At 42.2% G+C, this 17,500-nt stretch overlaps 1 protein-coding gene across 1 annotated transcript in view; it reads left to right on the top strand.

Annotated features, from left to right (window-relative positions):
* The window catches only part of bcap31 (B cell receptor associated protein 31), a 32,884-nt gene extending 15,409 nt beyond the window's left edge, over window positions 1-17,475 (top strand). The window contains exons 6-8 of the mRNA XM_079519211.1: window positions 9,662-9,800; window positions 13,557-13,657; window positions 15,304-17,475. Of these exons, the coding sequence (XP_079375337.1) occupies window positions 9,662-9,800; window positions 13,557-13,657; window positions 15,304-15,336 (273 nt within the window). The 3' untranslated portion in view covers window positions 15,337-17,475. The remainder of the gene's footprint in view (window positions 1-9,661; window positions 9,801-13,556; window positions 13,658-15,303) is intronic.
* Window positions 17,476-17,500: the final 25 nt, after the last annotated feature.

The raw sequence follows: 17,500 nt of genomic DNA, 5'->3' as shown, positions 1-17,500 counted from the left end.
CCTTAAGACCACCAGATGGCTAAGACGGGCATTAAATGTGGCGTGGTGAAAGTCTATTGCTTATTTGGGATTTCAATAATTGGGTCTTATCAGTATAGTTAGAGCTTCCATCGCACGTACATGAGCAAAGGGCCATTTCGAGGTGAGCAGTCATATGAGGACAGTGTTACTTGAGGTCAGGAGGATATCATGTTCTACCAGCATTTTGCAAAAAATTTGCAAAATGTGTGGCAAATCTACAAAAAAAGCTTACCACTATAGCTTTCTTCACAAATGTGTTCATAAAGGTGTCTACTATCACATTTGTTCCAACCCAACTCCCTTGGGAAACCTTGTGACCTTGTGACAGCTGCTGAAATATAAATAAAATATTCCAAATTTTATTATACTTAAAGTAGCATGTGACGTGTCAAACTAGGGGGTCATGATTCTGAATCAATTGCAAGCATACATTTTGCAGGGAAAACACTCCTTCACCTAAAAATGGCCATAGCCGTAATGACAAATGTGATGTCAGCACATTTGGGCACATTTGGGCAAGTGGCTATGGCCGAATTTACCCAAGGAGTGTTTTTCGTACAAAACTAATGCTTGGAATGGATTCAGCATCATGAAAACCCCCTAGACACGTCACATGCTACTTAAAGCCGCCCCAACAAAGCCGGTTGCACCATGGTGGATTTGAACCCACAAAGCCTGTAGTTTTGCAGAGGTTTTTAGTTTTTAGATTCTAGGCAGAGGGATCAGAGAACATGAAGGCCCTTTTCCCAAACTCTCAATGTGGGTTCTGGCCAGAGGCCAGTAAGGAGAGAGTTACAATAGTCAAGTTTTGATATGACTGATGTCTGGATAAGGAGCTGGGCTGACTCCTGGGTGAGCAAGGGTCTAATCCTGTGAATGTTATAGTGTAAAACCACAGGATCGAGTGACCGCTGTGTGCCTTTCATGAGAGCCAGGACAACACCAAGGTTCTTGGTTGTTGGAGCTGAAGTCACCAGGGCGTTGTCTATGGAAATAGTTAGATACTGCGTGGGGCAGCTTTTAGCATGGAAGAAGAGAAGCTCAGATGATGGGCTTGATGTAATAGTGACGTGTGAACCGAGGTGAAAAGGGAGCTGACCTTTTTACCTCGGTAATAATGATATTGAAGTTATTTTACTGTGTGTGTGTGTGTGTGTGTGTGTGTGTGTGTGTGTGTGTGTGTGTGTGTGTGTGTGTGTGTGTGTGTGTGTGTGTGTGTGTGTGTGTGTGTGTGTGTGTGTGTGTGTGTGTGTGTGTGTGTGTGTGTGTGTGTGTGTGTGTGTGTGTGTGTGTGTGTGTGTGTGTGTGTGTGTGTGTGTGTGTGTGTGTGTGTGTGTGTGCGCTTCAGAACATGTACAAGGTCAGGGTGTGTGTGTGCATCCAGCTGTTCCCGTTTCCAGTCTTACTATGATTTCATAGTTGGAATATATTACATCAGAACATTTCATTGATCCCTTAGGATAAATTAAAGTCCTTCAATAGCCAAGAAATACAAAACAAAAGAATACACATACATACTTTGCACGCACGCATGCATGCGCACACACACACACACAAGTCTGCAGCACTTAACCATTTGAACTCTATAAATGTAGCAGATCTACAAGCTCAAAGGTTAAAATATGGAGATAAGAGGTTTCTGCCATACAGCTACCATATAGGTTTTTAAGTTGTTAACCTAGGCCACATCCACATTTTGTCTCAATTTGAATTTAACAACACAGATTTTGCTGCGTTTGCAGCTGTTATCCACACCTCTGTGTCATATTTTAAACCCTAAAACAGGTCTTTCAAAACAGAGCTGGCTGACACTGGTTTGTTGTGAAAACTCCAGCATTGCACTGTAGTCTGGATGTGTTGGAAATGATGACACACACACACACGCGCCCACGTTCACTTCCTGATTGGGTCTTTCTTGACTTCAGCTGGGACTATAGTGTCCCTTTTTTCGGCATGTCATATAGGCAAACGATTAAAAAGAAAAAAATGCCAAAATGTTTCAAAGTTTATGTATAAATTAAAAAAGCTAATTTAAATTAAAGCTCACATGTGGCTTGTAGAATGTAGACCACCCTTTTTTCTCTAGATGTTAATGGAAATGAAATAAATGAAAATAAATTCAGCTTAAAAAAACATTAACTTGACAACTCTGGGGCGACAACAGAGAATCCTTGGTCATCTTTGGTTTTGAGGTGTTCTTAGGGAACAAAAAAAATGTTTTGAGGATGACCTAAAAAGTAATTTTCATGATGACCTAAGGTCAAAGCTGTAGCTGATTAAAGTGACCTGAGGGCAGAAGGTGGAGGGCAGATCAGTGATGTATTATGGCGCTAATCCATGTAGAGCTTGCTTCATATAAATACTAAGTTACATTTTAAAAGATGTTTTTCACTGACAACCAGTGCAGGTCAGTGTGGGTTGTCTTTTCTCCGCATTCACATTTTGAACCATCTGTAGTTGAGAAAGGATGGACTGAGTCAACCCCAAATACGGGGAATTACAGTAATCCAGCTGAGGTGATAAAAGCCTGGGTAAACCAGCTTTTGTTTGGCTATGGTTCTAAGCTGATAAAAAAAACGTCCATCAAAATAGTACAGATTCTCCTTTTCTTTTTTGTTTCTTTTTTTAATCAAAGAGGGGTCCAAGAAAAGACCAAGGCACACGGTTGCCAAAGCAATTGGATAACTTGACGTTCCTCACCAGTCAAAAATAATCACTTCAACTCTAAAGGAAGTTCCTGTCCTTCCAGCATTTAGTGTCATCTAGAGTTTAGACCAGTGGTTCTCTACCTTTTCAGGCTGTGACCCCCAAAATGGTCATAGTGAACCACCCTGGAGGTAAGCACTTGGAATGTAGGAGTTGAGGCATTACATTTTGTTTGACTCGTTGCCAGGAGTTGTGAGCTTGTAGATCTGCAATTCACTATTTATCTGTGTGTAATGCTTTGTAGATCCGTTTTTATAGTTGTTTGGTCTTTTGCTTTTCTTTATTTTTTTTTGTTGAGGTATTAAATTCTTAAAAGTCCTTAAATTGTCACTTCACTGCCCTAGGCTGCAATACCAGCCTGACAGCGTGTCGCGGGTTCGAGTCCCGATCCCGGCGACCTCTGCTGCATGTCACTCCCCATCTCTCTCCCTGTTGTTTACTGTCAGTCTAGTTGTGACTATGTGCAAGCATCTCTCTCCCTGTTGTTTACTGTCAGTCTAGTTGTGACTATGTGCAAGCATCTCTCTCCCTGTTGTTTACTGTCAGTCTAGTTGTGACTATGTGCAAGCATCTCTCTCCCTGTTGTTTACTGTCAGTCTAGTTGTGACTATGTGCAAGCATCTCTCTCCCTGTTGTTTACTGTCAGTCTAGTTGTGACTATGTGCAAGCATCTCTCTCCCTATTGTTAACTGTCAGTCTAGTTGTGACTATGTGCAAGCATCTCTCTCCCTGTTGTCACAACTAGACTGACAGTAAACAACAGGGAGAGAGATGCTTGCACATAGTCACAACTAGACTGACAGTAAACAACAGGGAGAGAGATGCTTGCACATAGTCACAACTAGACTGACAGTAAACAACAGGGAGAGAGATGCTTGCACATAGTCACAACTAGTCTGACAGTAAACAACAGGGAGAGAGATGCTTGCACATAGTCACAACTAGACTGACAGTAAACAACAGGGAGAGAGATGCTTGCACATAGTCACAACTAGACTGACAGTAAACAACAGGGAGAGAGATGCTTGCACATAGTCACAACTAGACTGACAGTAAACAGTGCACATAGTCACAACTAGACTGACAGTAAACAACAGGGAGAGAGATGCTTGCACATAGTCACAACTAGACTGACAGTAAACAACAGGGAGAGAGATGCTTGCACATAGTCACAACTAGACTGACAGTAAACAACAGGGAGAGAGATGCTTGCACATAGTCACAACTAGACTGACAGTAAACAACAGGGAGAGAGATGCTTGCACATAGTCACAACTAGACTGACAGTAAACAACAGGGAGAGAGATGCTTGCACATAGTCACAACTAGACTGACAGTAAACGGGGAGAGAGATGGGGAGTGACATGCAGCAGACTGACAGTATGTGCAAGCATCTCTCTCCCTGTTGTTTACTGTCAGTCTAGTTGTGACTATGTGCAAGCATCTCTCTCCCTGTTGTCACAACTAGACTGACAGTAAACAACAGGGAGAGAGATGCTTGCACATAGTCACAACTAGACTGACAGTAAACAACAGGGAGAGAGATGCTTGCACATAGTCACAACTAGACTGACAGTAAACAACAGGGAGAGAGATGCTTGCACATAGTCACAACTAGTCTGACAGTAAACAACAGGGAGAGAGATGCTTGCACATAGTCACAACTAGACTGACAGTAAACGGGGAGAGAGATGCTTGCACATAGTCACAACTAGACTGACAGTAAACAACAGGGAGAGAGATGCTTGCACATAGTCACAACTAGACTGACAGTAAACAGTGCACATAGTCACAACTAGACTGACAGTAAACAACAGGGAGAGAGATGCTTGCACATAGTCACAACTAGACTGACAGTAAACAACAGGGAGAGAGATGCTTGCACATAGTCACAACTAGACTGACAGTAAACAACAGGGAGAGAGATGCTTGCACATAGTCACAACTAGACTGACAGTAAACAACAGGGAGAGAGATGCTTGCACATAGTCACAACTAGACTGACAGTAAACAACAGGGAGAGAGATGCTTGCACATAGTCACAACTAGACTGACCGTAAACAACAGGGAGAGAGATGCTTGCACATAGTCACAACTAGACTGACAGTAAACAACAGGGAGAGAGATGCTTGCACATAGTCACAACTAGACTGACAGTAAACGGGGAGAGAGATGGGGAGTGACATGCAGCAGACTGACAGTATGTGCAAGCATCTCTCTCCCTGTTGTTTACTGTCAGTCTAGTTGTGACTATGTGCAAGCATCTCTCTCCCTGTTGTTTACTGTCAGTCTAGTTGTGACTATGTGCAAGCATCTCTCTCCCTGTTGTTTACTGTCAGTCTAGTTGTGACTATGTGCAAGCATCTCTCTCCCTGTTGTTTACTGTCAGTCTAGTTGTGACTATGTGCACTGTTTACTGTCAGTCTAGTTGTGACTATGTGCAAGCATCTCTCTCCCTGTTGTTTACTGTCAGTCTAGTTGTGACTATGTGCAAGCATCTCTCTCCCTGTTGTTTACTGTCAGTCTAGTTGTGACTATGTGCAAGCATCTCTCTCCCTGTTGTTTACTGTCAGTCTAGTTGTGACTATGTGCAAGCATCTCTCTCCCTGTTGTTTACTGTCAGTCTAGTTGTGACTATGTGCAAGCATCTCTCTCCCTGTTGTTTACTGTCAGTCTAGTTGTGATGTGCAAGCATAGTCAAAAACCACTTATCTAGACCAGTGGTTCTCTACAGTTTTAGCTGCCGACCGCAAAGAGATTTGGTGTAGAAGGGGAAAAAAGAACGGGGCCTACGATAGACCCCTGGGGGACCCCTATCAACAAAGTATAGAGTTTAAGTAGTTAAAGCCTACCCTAACATACACACACACACACTAAACCCTAACCTATCGCACATAAATGCACGTCCAAACCAAGTCTACTTCATGTAAACATGAATGGTAAATGGTGCATTTATATAGTGCCTTTATCCAAGGCGCTTTACAGCGATTGTGCATTACATTCACCCATTCACACACACATTCATACACCGATGGCAGCGGAAACCATGCAAGGCACCAACTAGCACATCGGGAGCAATTAGGTGTACAGTGTCTTGCTCAAGAACACTTCGACAGTAACTCTGGGGGAGCCCGGGTTCGAACTGGCAACCTTACGGTTACCATCCAGGCACTCTACCCCTGAGCCACCGCCGCCCCTATACATTAAAAACCTAGGCGGCTGTGGCTCAGGAGGTAGAGCAGGTCGTCCAATGATCCCTGGGTCGGCGGTTCGAATCCCGGCTCCTCCTGTCCACATGTCGAAGTGTCCTTGGGCAAGACACTGAACCCTACATTGCCTCCAATGAGTCGGTCGGTGTGAGCTCGCCACCATTGGTGTGTGAATGTGGGAAGTGAGGACGCTGGCGTCGACTGTTCGCCGCTTCACCTCCCAATGTGTGAGTGAATGAACCATTGTAAAGCGCTTTGAGCACTTGGAAAAGCGCTATAAAAAGTTAGCACATGCTCACACTTGTTGAATCTCCGCCTACTGTGCATATGTACACTCGCAGACACTGGCACATTAACATCTAATAATTTCATATTTTCCCCCTGTAGTACGGTTTCTTAAAGATTTCAGTTAAATTGCCTCTGTAATTACTGTTAAAACAGCGTTTTCGTGAATGATCTCGATCATATGGATCAAAGACGGGCGCCTGCCAACTCTGTGCAGTGCTCCAGACCTGGCACATGGCCACTGCTCGCTCGCTCCCGCGTGCATGAATGTACACGTTGATGTAGGCTCTGTGATGCTATGTTAGCTACATGCTAACGTTCCTTTTCCCTCTGAGGGACAGTGAGCCTGGCTGAGCTTCAAAATCAAACAGTCGGCCAGTTTTTAAAGAGGAGAATCTGCTAATCATCTGATTTACAACAGCCGTGGTCATACAGAGCAAGACCCTCCATCAAAATACATCACATCTCCCCTCTCCCAAGTCCAATACACTCTCAGTAGCCTCAGAGTTAATTTAACTCTGAGGTTATGTCAGGCTGTAATGTTATATGCCTGTCTAAGACAAATATTAGGTAGTCCAATAACTTTATATCTGTAGGCTATATTATCTGTTGTCTATTTATATATACAACACTCTGCAAGACTAGTTCCAACAACAGTATTCTGCATGTATCTGTATACAGTAACAGTAAATCAGTAACAAATAAAGCTTCTTGAATATGCAGCACAATTCTAAAGTTGTAATTCACTGCAGAATGATTTGTTTTGTTAAAATTCTCACAACATAGTCCTCATTACATATTTTGAATTTAATGTTAAGTAATTTATGCTTGAATGAGAGTGAGTTTTCTATAACAGCACTTTATAAATAAAAGAAATTAGTTCATATGTGATAGAAAAATAGGATCAAATGTGTTAATTTTCCTTATTATGACGATCAATAGCTCACGAATGTCCTGGGCCAGTGGTTACAATGGTTGAAATGTCCCTTAATGTCTACCCCTGTGGGGGCATTTAAACAAAAGCCTGTCGTCCTCATTCAAACAGCATTCGAGCGTGTCAAATGGGGTCCATAATTCCAATCTAACATGGTTGTAATACAAGGTGGTAGTTTTCCACTGAAGGCTTTAAATATGAACACAAAGTATGTTTTGCCTCACTGCCAGAGGCCAACCCACGTTAATATGGACTATATACATTATTCTGCAAACTCACTTACTTTTACTTTTCCTCAGATTGACTAAGTTAATTTAAAGTACAGACTCCTCACCGTGCCTGTCTATGCAGAATACAATAGAACCGAATGAACTTACTCTGGCCATAAACGCAATATAAAAGGACATTTGAAAGACTGATAGATGAATGGACAGATAGATGAATAGAAGGAACAGTGGCTGCTGTGATTTGAAACCAGGGAACAGCACGTGACTGCCTCGCCTAAAACTGTCACATGGATGGTAAAGGAAGCCTTTACGACCTAACCCAATAAACACACACACACACGCACACACAAGAGCAAGCAAACACATGCACGCACACCCTGACCCCACCCACATGGTAACGTAGATGATGCACCTGCTGCCCTCATTCAACCTCTACTGTGTGTGCATGTGCCGATAAGCATATTATTCAGATGTTTTAATAAACTGCTAACCGAATTACCATTGAAGTTACGCCCTATAGATGTGTTCTGCCTTAAGTTGTTTTTTTAAAGGTCTTTGCGTATTTAATTTAATTTTGATGTTTTGTTTTCAATTTCATGATTTTAAAAGGGGTTCATTGGTTAATTAATGTTAGAGTTCAGTTTTTATTACTTTGTAGTTTAGTATCGTAATTTGCATTAGTCGGTCAACATTGAACGAGGGCAGGACTTTTTAAAATGTTTGCTATTGAAGATTTTTGACAGACTAAAGTTGATGACATTTTCTCTGATTGTAGTTGAGTGTTGTAAATACACAAGTTAAACTTTCCCTTTAAATTTTTTTTGGAAAGCCTCCTTTTTTATTAATGTTAGCTAAAATGTAGTTTTTTGGGGTTTTTTGGGCTAGTTTTAGTTAACTATTTAAACCCTGGTTGTTACCAGCCTGGGAACAAGGTTTGTCAGAAAGAGGTAAAAAGCTACGTTTAAGCTACGTATTATGAGGTTTGTCTTTGTCTCTTGTCAAAAAGACACACGTACACTATAATCATACCAAGGATCTTTGCCACAAAGTAGCCCCTTTTAGCAAGGCAACACTAACAGACGAGCTCTATCTGTGGCGAGTCAGACCCTCATGCGATGGATTGTAAATTAAGCCTTTGTCTGTCCGTAGACTTGTAGGTGCTTTCCACACGTGTAAAGGCTGACAGCTGGCATCCGTGTAACATGATGGAGTGGAGATGTTTGGTATTTACACCAGTTGGTTTCTGTGTGGGTGGGGCAGGGCTTATGTGGGGGCTCCATCTCTGTTACCCTCTCTCACACTCACACACACACGTTTCTTTTACTATACTTGTGAGGACAACATTTCAGAATGGCAGCAATATGATTATGAATGGCTTATTTTTAATATAAATACTATACTTGTGGGGACATTTTTTGAGTATAGTAACAACACTCTCACTCACACACACACACACACACACACACAGTGCAGCTGGTGTCTGGCTGAGGGGTGTGTGACGTTAGGAGTGTTTGGTATGAACACCTGTCCGTCTCTGCTGGTGGGGTCAGCTGGGCTCTGGCCACTATGTCATAATTTTATGACATATAATGTAGTGAGGTAACTAAGAAAAGTCCAGACTCAATTGCAATAATTTTGACTGATCTCTCTCATATTGAACTGATGAGCAGCTGATCTGAACTGATCAGCTGATCTCTCAGCTGATGTTGAACTGATTTCTCAACTCTCTCATACTGAGCCAATCTCTCATTGAACTGATTTCTCATATTGAACTCAGCTGATTGATTGTATTAACAGTTTGCACAGGAAAGCACTGTTCAATACAAGGTCTGCTAAGAGGATAAAAAAAACCAAGAAAGACTTGTTTCCATTGGGATCCTTCATTTTCAAATATGTACAGTAAAAGAGGGTGGGGGACTTTGACTTTTTACTGTGGCCAGTTTTGAATTCCAGTGACCCATTAGTGCTCTTTGTGAGTGGTTTTGAAGGAGATTGGGATTCACATTCCTTTGTGACTGTTGATAGGGCGTTCCACATTTTTATAGTAGTTTGACAGGTACATGGTGTCTTTGTGTTGTAGCATATAGCTTGTAGACCATGCCCATAGTAGTTTGACAGGTACATGGTGTCTTTGTGTTGTAGCATATAGCTTGTAGACCATGCCCATAGTAGTTTGACAGGTACATGGTGTCTTTGTGTTGTAGCATATAGCTTGTAGACCATGCCCATAGTAGTTTGACAGGTACATGGTGTCTTTGTGTTTGTTTGTGTGTGTGTAGAAACTCAACGATGCTGGTGTGGATCTTCCAGAGGCTGGAGGGAAGAAGAAGGCAGGAGAAGTAGATCTGGAGGAGGAGAACATCTCCCTGAGAGAAGAGCTGAAGACCCTGAGAGACGAGCTGAACACCACAAAGAAAGGTACACGCGTCAAAATATCTAACAAGCTGACGTGCAAACGTGTAGCTTTTCGTCGAAATACAGTTTGGAAACCAAATGGGAATCACCTGTGTGATTCATGCAAATCCGTTTTTTGGGGGGGGGTCGTGTCGATCTCTGGTGTGGTGGGACCCGGAGCGATATTTCTGACGGACCGTAATGACATCATGCTGTCTGCAAGCGCCTGGCGCCTGCAAGCTGCACGCACACACGGTAACTGTCCACAAACTACAGCTGGGTGAGTTTGAGCACAGTTTGCATGCGAGTGCGAGAGCTTATAAGGTATTATATAGCCTGATCAGCTCTGATCTGACGTAATGTCTGACGTAATGAAATCACACCCGGGTGAACTGGGTGACCGTAGCAACCATGCTCATTTTTTGAGCACAGACAGACACGTAAACTAACAAAGCCAGTCGTAGGAGTGGTTTACACCACTCAAAAATCAATCTTGGAGTGCACTGCAAATCAATGTTTTCACATCACTCTCACCTGCTTCCTCTGACCAAGACCGCTCTGCTCCAAACAGCTCTCTAACTGCATTAAAATGGCTATATCTATTAGTCTATTTGGGCAGGTAGGCGCGAGGGGAGCACAACTTGAACTATGATTATAACTGTATTTACTTTGTCGTTCGACTGAGCCTAAAGCTCGATCGATGTAAATGCCTGGGTCTCCTTTCGCCGCTCAACATGCTGAAATGAGCAGATCTGCAAGCTCACAAAGCATCGCGTCCCTTTGTGAGCTTGCAGATCTGCAATTTTCGACCCAACCCTGTGGTCCTAAAATAAATGTGGGTTAAGAAGACTTAAGAAGAGGTGCACAAGCAGGCTATAAACACATTCATATAGGCTATTATTATACAACCTGTATTATCAATGCATGGGGGGTTGAGTTGGTAGACTAGATAAAATAAGGCTGCTGGCTATATTTTGCTAGCTTGCACTCACTGCATCAGAGTATTTGTGCATTTTCTTGACATTGGTCACTATTAGATTTGGGGTAATGAATGAAACAGATCAGCAATTAAATTATGCACGCACAAAGCTATGAGAGTATAGCATTTTTGTCTCCTCTCTTGTGTCCGTCTGTGAACAGCTAATCTCCGGCACCGTTAACCCGGTCGATGCCAAATTGAACCTCTGAACCTCTGCCCCAAAATTTCCAGAACGGCCTGTTATAGCGCCACCAGGAGGCCGCTTTGTGCAAAACAAGTTTTTGGACCGTACACTTACAGATTTTGTCCAAACATCACGCAAATTGGTACACAGTCTCTCTAGAGCCATTCAACGAAACGGGTTTTTCAGATTTCTCAGACTCCATCCTGATTGGCTAAGATTGGCTTCCAAAGTTCGCAGGAGTGCTCAGTTTCAAACAAAATGCTGCAAATCATGAACACATCGTGTGATTTCCGTGAAATTGCGCACGCACATTCCCACTAGGCCGAGGAAGAAATGCCACGTGAACATTTTCAACTCAGCCTCATGGTGGCGCTATAACTGGCCGAAAAGTGTTTTTACCTCCAACTGCACGGATTTGTGGATAACTTTGAATGCCAACTCCCTAGAGGCCAAGGAAAAACCTTTGCCTGGAATTTTTCACATCTGCTCTTTATAGCGCCACCAGGAGGCCGACATATGTAAAACACATTTTCTAATATTACTCCTTCAGATGTTATCAAAATTTCACGCAAATCGGTACACATGCTCTCCATAGTCATGTGATCAAGACGGGTTTGTTTGATTTCTCATAATCCACCTTCATTGCCTACGATTGGCTTCTAAACTTTTAAGGAGTAGCCCGCTTTGTACCCGTTTTGTACAAATCGCCACAACGACTCAACGCAGCGTCCGATTGCGGTGAAACTGTGCATGCTTATTCCCACTAGGCTGAAGAAGAAATGCCACTTGACAGTTTTCAAATCAGCCTCATGGTGGCGCTACAACAGGCCAAGCCGTGACACACACACACACACACACACACACACACACACATACACACACACACACACACACACACGTTTATATTGCTCCTAAACATTTTGCCAAACATCACACTCACACTCCTATCCTCCTGGTGGAGACCTGTGCCCAGAAGGGCACTTTTTCTAGTTTTCTATAATCTCATCAGGGAATTCATATCTTGCTCAATGCTGATACTGATTGACTCAAGTGTAGTATAACCTTGTCCCCTCACCCCCCAAAAATGTGTTTGACACTCTTAAAACCCACCCAAGTGTTTTGCGCCACACGCTTCGCAATGATGGGCGGTGGGCGCCGATACTGTCACCTTTTTCACCCTGAGCCTGATTGCATGCTTGAACAAGTTGATCTTAACCCTAGAACACTAAACATATTTTTTGTTACACCAGCACTAAACACGGGTATATTTTACCCAATATAAAATATTCCATAAAAAATATTTCTCATCAAAATATATTGAAGTACAGCAATACATGGCAACTTGAGGTACTCTTCTTTAATATTTCAACATGACTTTTCACAAAAAAACTATCTATTTCATGGGGGGGGGGGGGGGGTCAAAATATTTAGAAATGAAGTTGGGAACTTCTCCTTTGGTCCCCCCCATTCGTAAGACATGGAAAAACATAAAGTCCATTGTGGGTGTATTGGATTTTTCTCTATCAAACTATCACTAAACAACTGCCTGTAGAAAAAAACAGGGATGTGGGCAGGGAAACAAACCTACTAAGTTCTATGATGTCACTGAGCATCATGAAGGTAGGCTACTGAAAGACCCACTCACCTCAGACATCAGCAACATTATGAAAATTGCAAAAATATAATCGTCCGGATGAAAATCACCCATGTTTAGTGTTCTAGGGTTAATTCACACATTCGCCTTCTCACGTAGAAGTCGTAGATCTATGTCAGGGGTTTTCAACTGATTGTGAACGAGGGACCACCTCCCTGACCTAGAATCAACCTGGGGACCACTGTTGTGTTGGGAGGGGATAGAATCAACCTGGGGACCACTGTTGTGTTGGGAGCGGATAGAATCAACCTGGGGACCACTGTTGTGTTGCGAGGGGATTTGGGCTAAGACTAGTACTTTAGCACAAATATTATTAAACTTATTGCGACTTATTTCTCCTTCAGTGTGTTGGTCGGCCATGTGACATCACGTGACATCATCAGGAATGGAGATCCCTGATATCATGAATATTGGCCAGCAACTCTACATCTGACCTCAAACCCTTAGATCTCCATATATGGAGCTGACCTGTTCCATATTCCATATTTATGTTGATCCTTCCCCATCCATCCTTCCTCTTCGATGTCTCCCTTTTGACTAGGGGTGGGTCCCGAACCTCGGCACCAAGCATGTACCGAACCGAACGTGATTGGGTACCGGGTACTAGGGCATTCACTTCTAGTCATTTTTACTAGTTGACTAGTTGCCTAGTTTACTAGTCGACTAGTTGTTAAACCACCTTTTATGTTTAAAAAAAAAAGGCAGAGCCATCTCTCTGCATGGAGTTAGTTGTCGAGGAGTCTAGAGACAGATGCGCTGTGCCTGGCAGCTGGCACTGAAGCAGAGAAGCATTGAAGCAACATAATTATTAAAGTTTCTTAAACATAATTTTCAAGTGAAGTTTATGGGAGGAAACTTTTAAGAGAGGGGACAGGAGTCTTACGCCTTGCCTGAGTTGTGCATGTGTGTGCACGTGTGTGTGTGTGTGTGTGTGTGTGTGTGTGCGTGTGCGTGCGTGTGCAGGTCTTCAGAAGTCAGACAGTGATGTTCAGGCCATGAAGAAACAAGCTGAGAACCTGACAGTGGAATATGACCGACTTCTGGGCGAACACGACAAACTACTGGTAACACACACACCACATGCACATCCCACATACAGTATGTAACTACGTATCCTTGCTGTCTGGCAGAAACCAGCTAACTCCATTTATTCTGTGTGTTGGTTAAAAACATATTGAACAAATGAAAATGTATTTAAGTGTTTCTAACAAAACCAGCTACTCCTTTGGATCCTCAAACTGTCGACTGTACCAGCTAACTCCATCCCCCTCTGACAATAATTATATAAAGTCACAATAACAACTTTGATAAGGCAGTATTGCTTTGTTTTAAAATATACAATATCCAATTTGGAGTTGGCTGGTTTCTGCCCGACAGCAGAGATGTAACGGGCCACAGAAAGTGTTTGTTGAGATGTTAGCGCTTTTCTGTCATGTCTATGGTAAAGACACGCTGAAGTGTTCCTTTTACCAGCAGTGTGATTTTGCGTTCTTGGGGCCCATTTACACTGGCAACCAAATCCAGCCTCAATCTGATCTATGCCACATCCAGATTGGAATCGGATTTGTTTAAATAATTCTAAACGCAAACAAGTCGCATTTCGTAATTACAATCTGGATGTGGCACAGGTCTGATTCAAGCTGGATTTGTCTGCCAGTGTAAAATCAATCTGAACACATATCTGTGACAGATCCGATCTGGTCGAGCCTTCCCTCCCCCATCCCCTCCCATATGTCTGTCAGAAGCCGTTGAGGGTTGATTTCACCCAACACCTCAAAAAACATGGACACAGTCACTAACTAACCCAGATGATTATAATAGTCTTGTTTAACCTTACTAAGGCTACAGTACATGTATCAGATTGCATCAGTAAAATAGCCAATCTAAAAGCTCACAACCCATTTTAATGTGTAGCTCTGTGAGTTTGTAGACTTTCGCTATTCTTTAATGCAACAAGTATGTTACATATTGAAAGTTCAAATATAATCAATGAATCAGGTGTGAAAACAGTCGAATAATCCATAGTTAAATGCTTCTGTTCACATCAAAATAAATCTTCAATTCATCAAACAGATTTACCTTCTGATTCTGATTCCTTGTCATACAAGTAATGTCAAAATAATTAGTCCAGGCCCACACACACCCCTCTCTCTCACACACACACACACACACACACACACACACACACACACACACACACACACACACACACACACACACACACACACACACACACACACCTTGTAGACACTCCAATGTACACACAGTACAACAGTAGACTGGTTGTACTGGTCAGCTGAAGAATGATAATGTGCTGGACTTTCTTGATAAGCTTAAGCTGATAAGCTTAACAGGAAAGATCACACACAAACACTCTCTCACACACACACACGCGCGCCGCTGTGTTGTTCAACCTTTGACATTTTGGGTGAGTCAGGATGAACAAACTCCATTGGGAAAAGTGTGTGAGAATCACATGTACCGTCAAGCAATTAAAAATGATGGCCAAAATACTGTACAATGGTGAGTTAATTCTCACTCACATACGCACGAACGCACGCAGTTGGATTTCAAACGGAAGGACAAATAACCCACATACACACACACTGTCTCCCTCTCATACTGACACCTACACACATGCATACGTATGTGTGTGTATATATGTTTATATAACTTCAAATTGAAATACTTTGTCTGTCTCGCTCTCTAGGCTGGCAGTGAGCAGGACAAGAAATCAAACTGAAGAGACCAAAGTTGCCGAGACGTCTTCATAACCCATCACCCTTCATCACCGTCTCCCCAATCAGCACCTTGCCGCGATGCTGACATCACTCCCTGTCCGCTGATGTCATCACAGCGGCGTTGTGATTGGTTGGTGTGAGGGTGTGTACTGTATGAACCCGTTTGAACAGGATTTAATGATTCCAGTCTTTAATTTGTCACCGCATGGACATTTGGACATGAAATGACATAAAAAGACACTTGTTATTGTTCCACTTGCATTCCATTCCGCTCTGACCACAGTCCACGCCTGGTTTTCATCAACGTTTTCCCGTTTAAGAATGAACGAGCAGCTGTAACGGATTTGAATACTAATGCCTGATTTAAGCTTAGCTCCGCCTGTTGTCGCACGCCCAAAATCACAGATCTACAAGCTCACAGGGTATTTGCGGTGTGTGCGACACAAATAAAAAACAAGTATAAATCAGGCAAAACTTTGCTAAACATTATCCAAGTGTTTCATTGTTGTCAGGATAGGAAATTGTTACACAATTGGATAATGCCTTTGCAACTTATTTACATTTCAATACAATTTGGGTCCAATCTGTCAAACTAATTGTAACGCCGTCTCTGCTTCATGGTGCACACACACCACTTTATGCTGTGGTCAATTAAATGACTGGTGTTATTGGTAGACAAATCTCCTAAATTCATCTGTAAATTGAGAATACACAATGTATGTCTCGGTGAATTAAAATAGGTATTTTCATTACATGCAGCAATCTTCATTGTATTGTCAGCTTAAATGCTTATCACATTTTCTCATCTGTTAAAAGTATTTTAGCCTCACTGAGAGGTCTGTTTGAAAATGTTATTGTAGCATTTAAAAAAGACAATACAAAGCCCTTTTTTGTCCCTCCTCATGTCAAACCAGAGTTGGTGGCCACAATATCAGATGATGGACTAGTCTGGACGCACCAGAATCTAGTCTTTAAGGGGTTATCCCAGACCGATGTGACAACATTGTAACGCTTCATTCATGCTTCTTCGTGCAATTGTGCCGCACGGCAAAAATTGTAAATCTACAACCTCACGTCCATGACACGTTGAGCATTATTTTTTCATGATTTATAAACCGAGACTACATCTGAAGCATTTTCATTTGTTTTGCTTACTTATGGCATGCGACAAAATCATACAATGAAGTATAAATTGGGCATGAGAAATCTTTTTGTCTGAACTAGGTTTCAAAAGATTTAAAAATGGCCGTTTGTTGCGTTTTGGTTTTGTTTGATAACTTGTAATCTTGTCGTTATTATACAGTGATTTGTGTTCAGGAGGGTGTTGGTCAATCAACAGCATGTTTACATGAAACTAGGCTTTCTTTATTATTTTTCTAGTTAAACAGTGGTTTTCAATCTTGGGAGGGGGGGGGTGTTGTGTTAACCAGTTATTGAACCACAGGCACAAGTTTCAGGATTGTGATGACCTGCTCAAAGAATAAACTGTTAACTAGTCTCCTCCTCCTCAGATGTAGTTAACCTCAACTTGCATTCAAGTCGGTTGACAACTCCTCCTGGTTTCACAAATACCTCCAAAGTCTATCTGAATTTCTGCTCGTTGTTTTGGTTATTTCAGTGTTTTTGTGTATGTTGTCCATTGGATACGATGGTGGTGGTTCTCAAATGTTTTACCGGTAATTGCAATGCTAACATAACTCTTGAGAGTGTAAAAACAGACCCTTACGGGACAATTTGGTTCTGTTTGTACAATTTCACACTGTAAAGAAACCCTGAGGGTCCTTGGACCCCACTGTGAGAACCACTGAGATACGAATGTGACATCTTTATATTTTTCCACTAAGAATGGTTCATTCCAGTTTGTGGGGCAAATGTGACGGTTATGGTTTGGGGTTTTCTAGTAAAGCTTTCAATGGTAATGACACAACTCTCTTACCCTGAAGAAATACCTTCGCTTAGAAGTTCAACGAGAAAAGAGTTGTGTCATTTGTTGGGTTCCGCCCCTCGCAGGTTGATCTGTTGAATGTGACAAAAAACATGTGAAAAATAAAGTGCTTTTGCTTACTCGGTCACTGATGGCTGTGTTTGAAAGCATTGTTTAAAAAGTTATGTATTAAACTTCTTGGGTAAGATCACAAAAACTCTGGTACATCTTATTTGCTTTAC

Source organism: Electrona antarctica (assembly GCF_951216825.1).
Source record: "Electrona antarctica genome assembly, chromosome: 2".
Lineage (NCBI taxonomy): Eukaryota > Metazoa > Chordata > Actinopteri > Myctophiformes > Myctophidae > Electrona > Electrona antarctica.
This window is presented reverse-complemented; position numbering and strand designations above follow the sequence as displayed.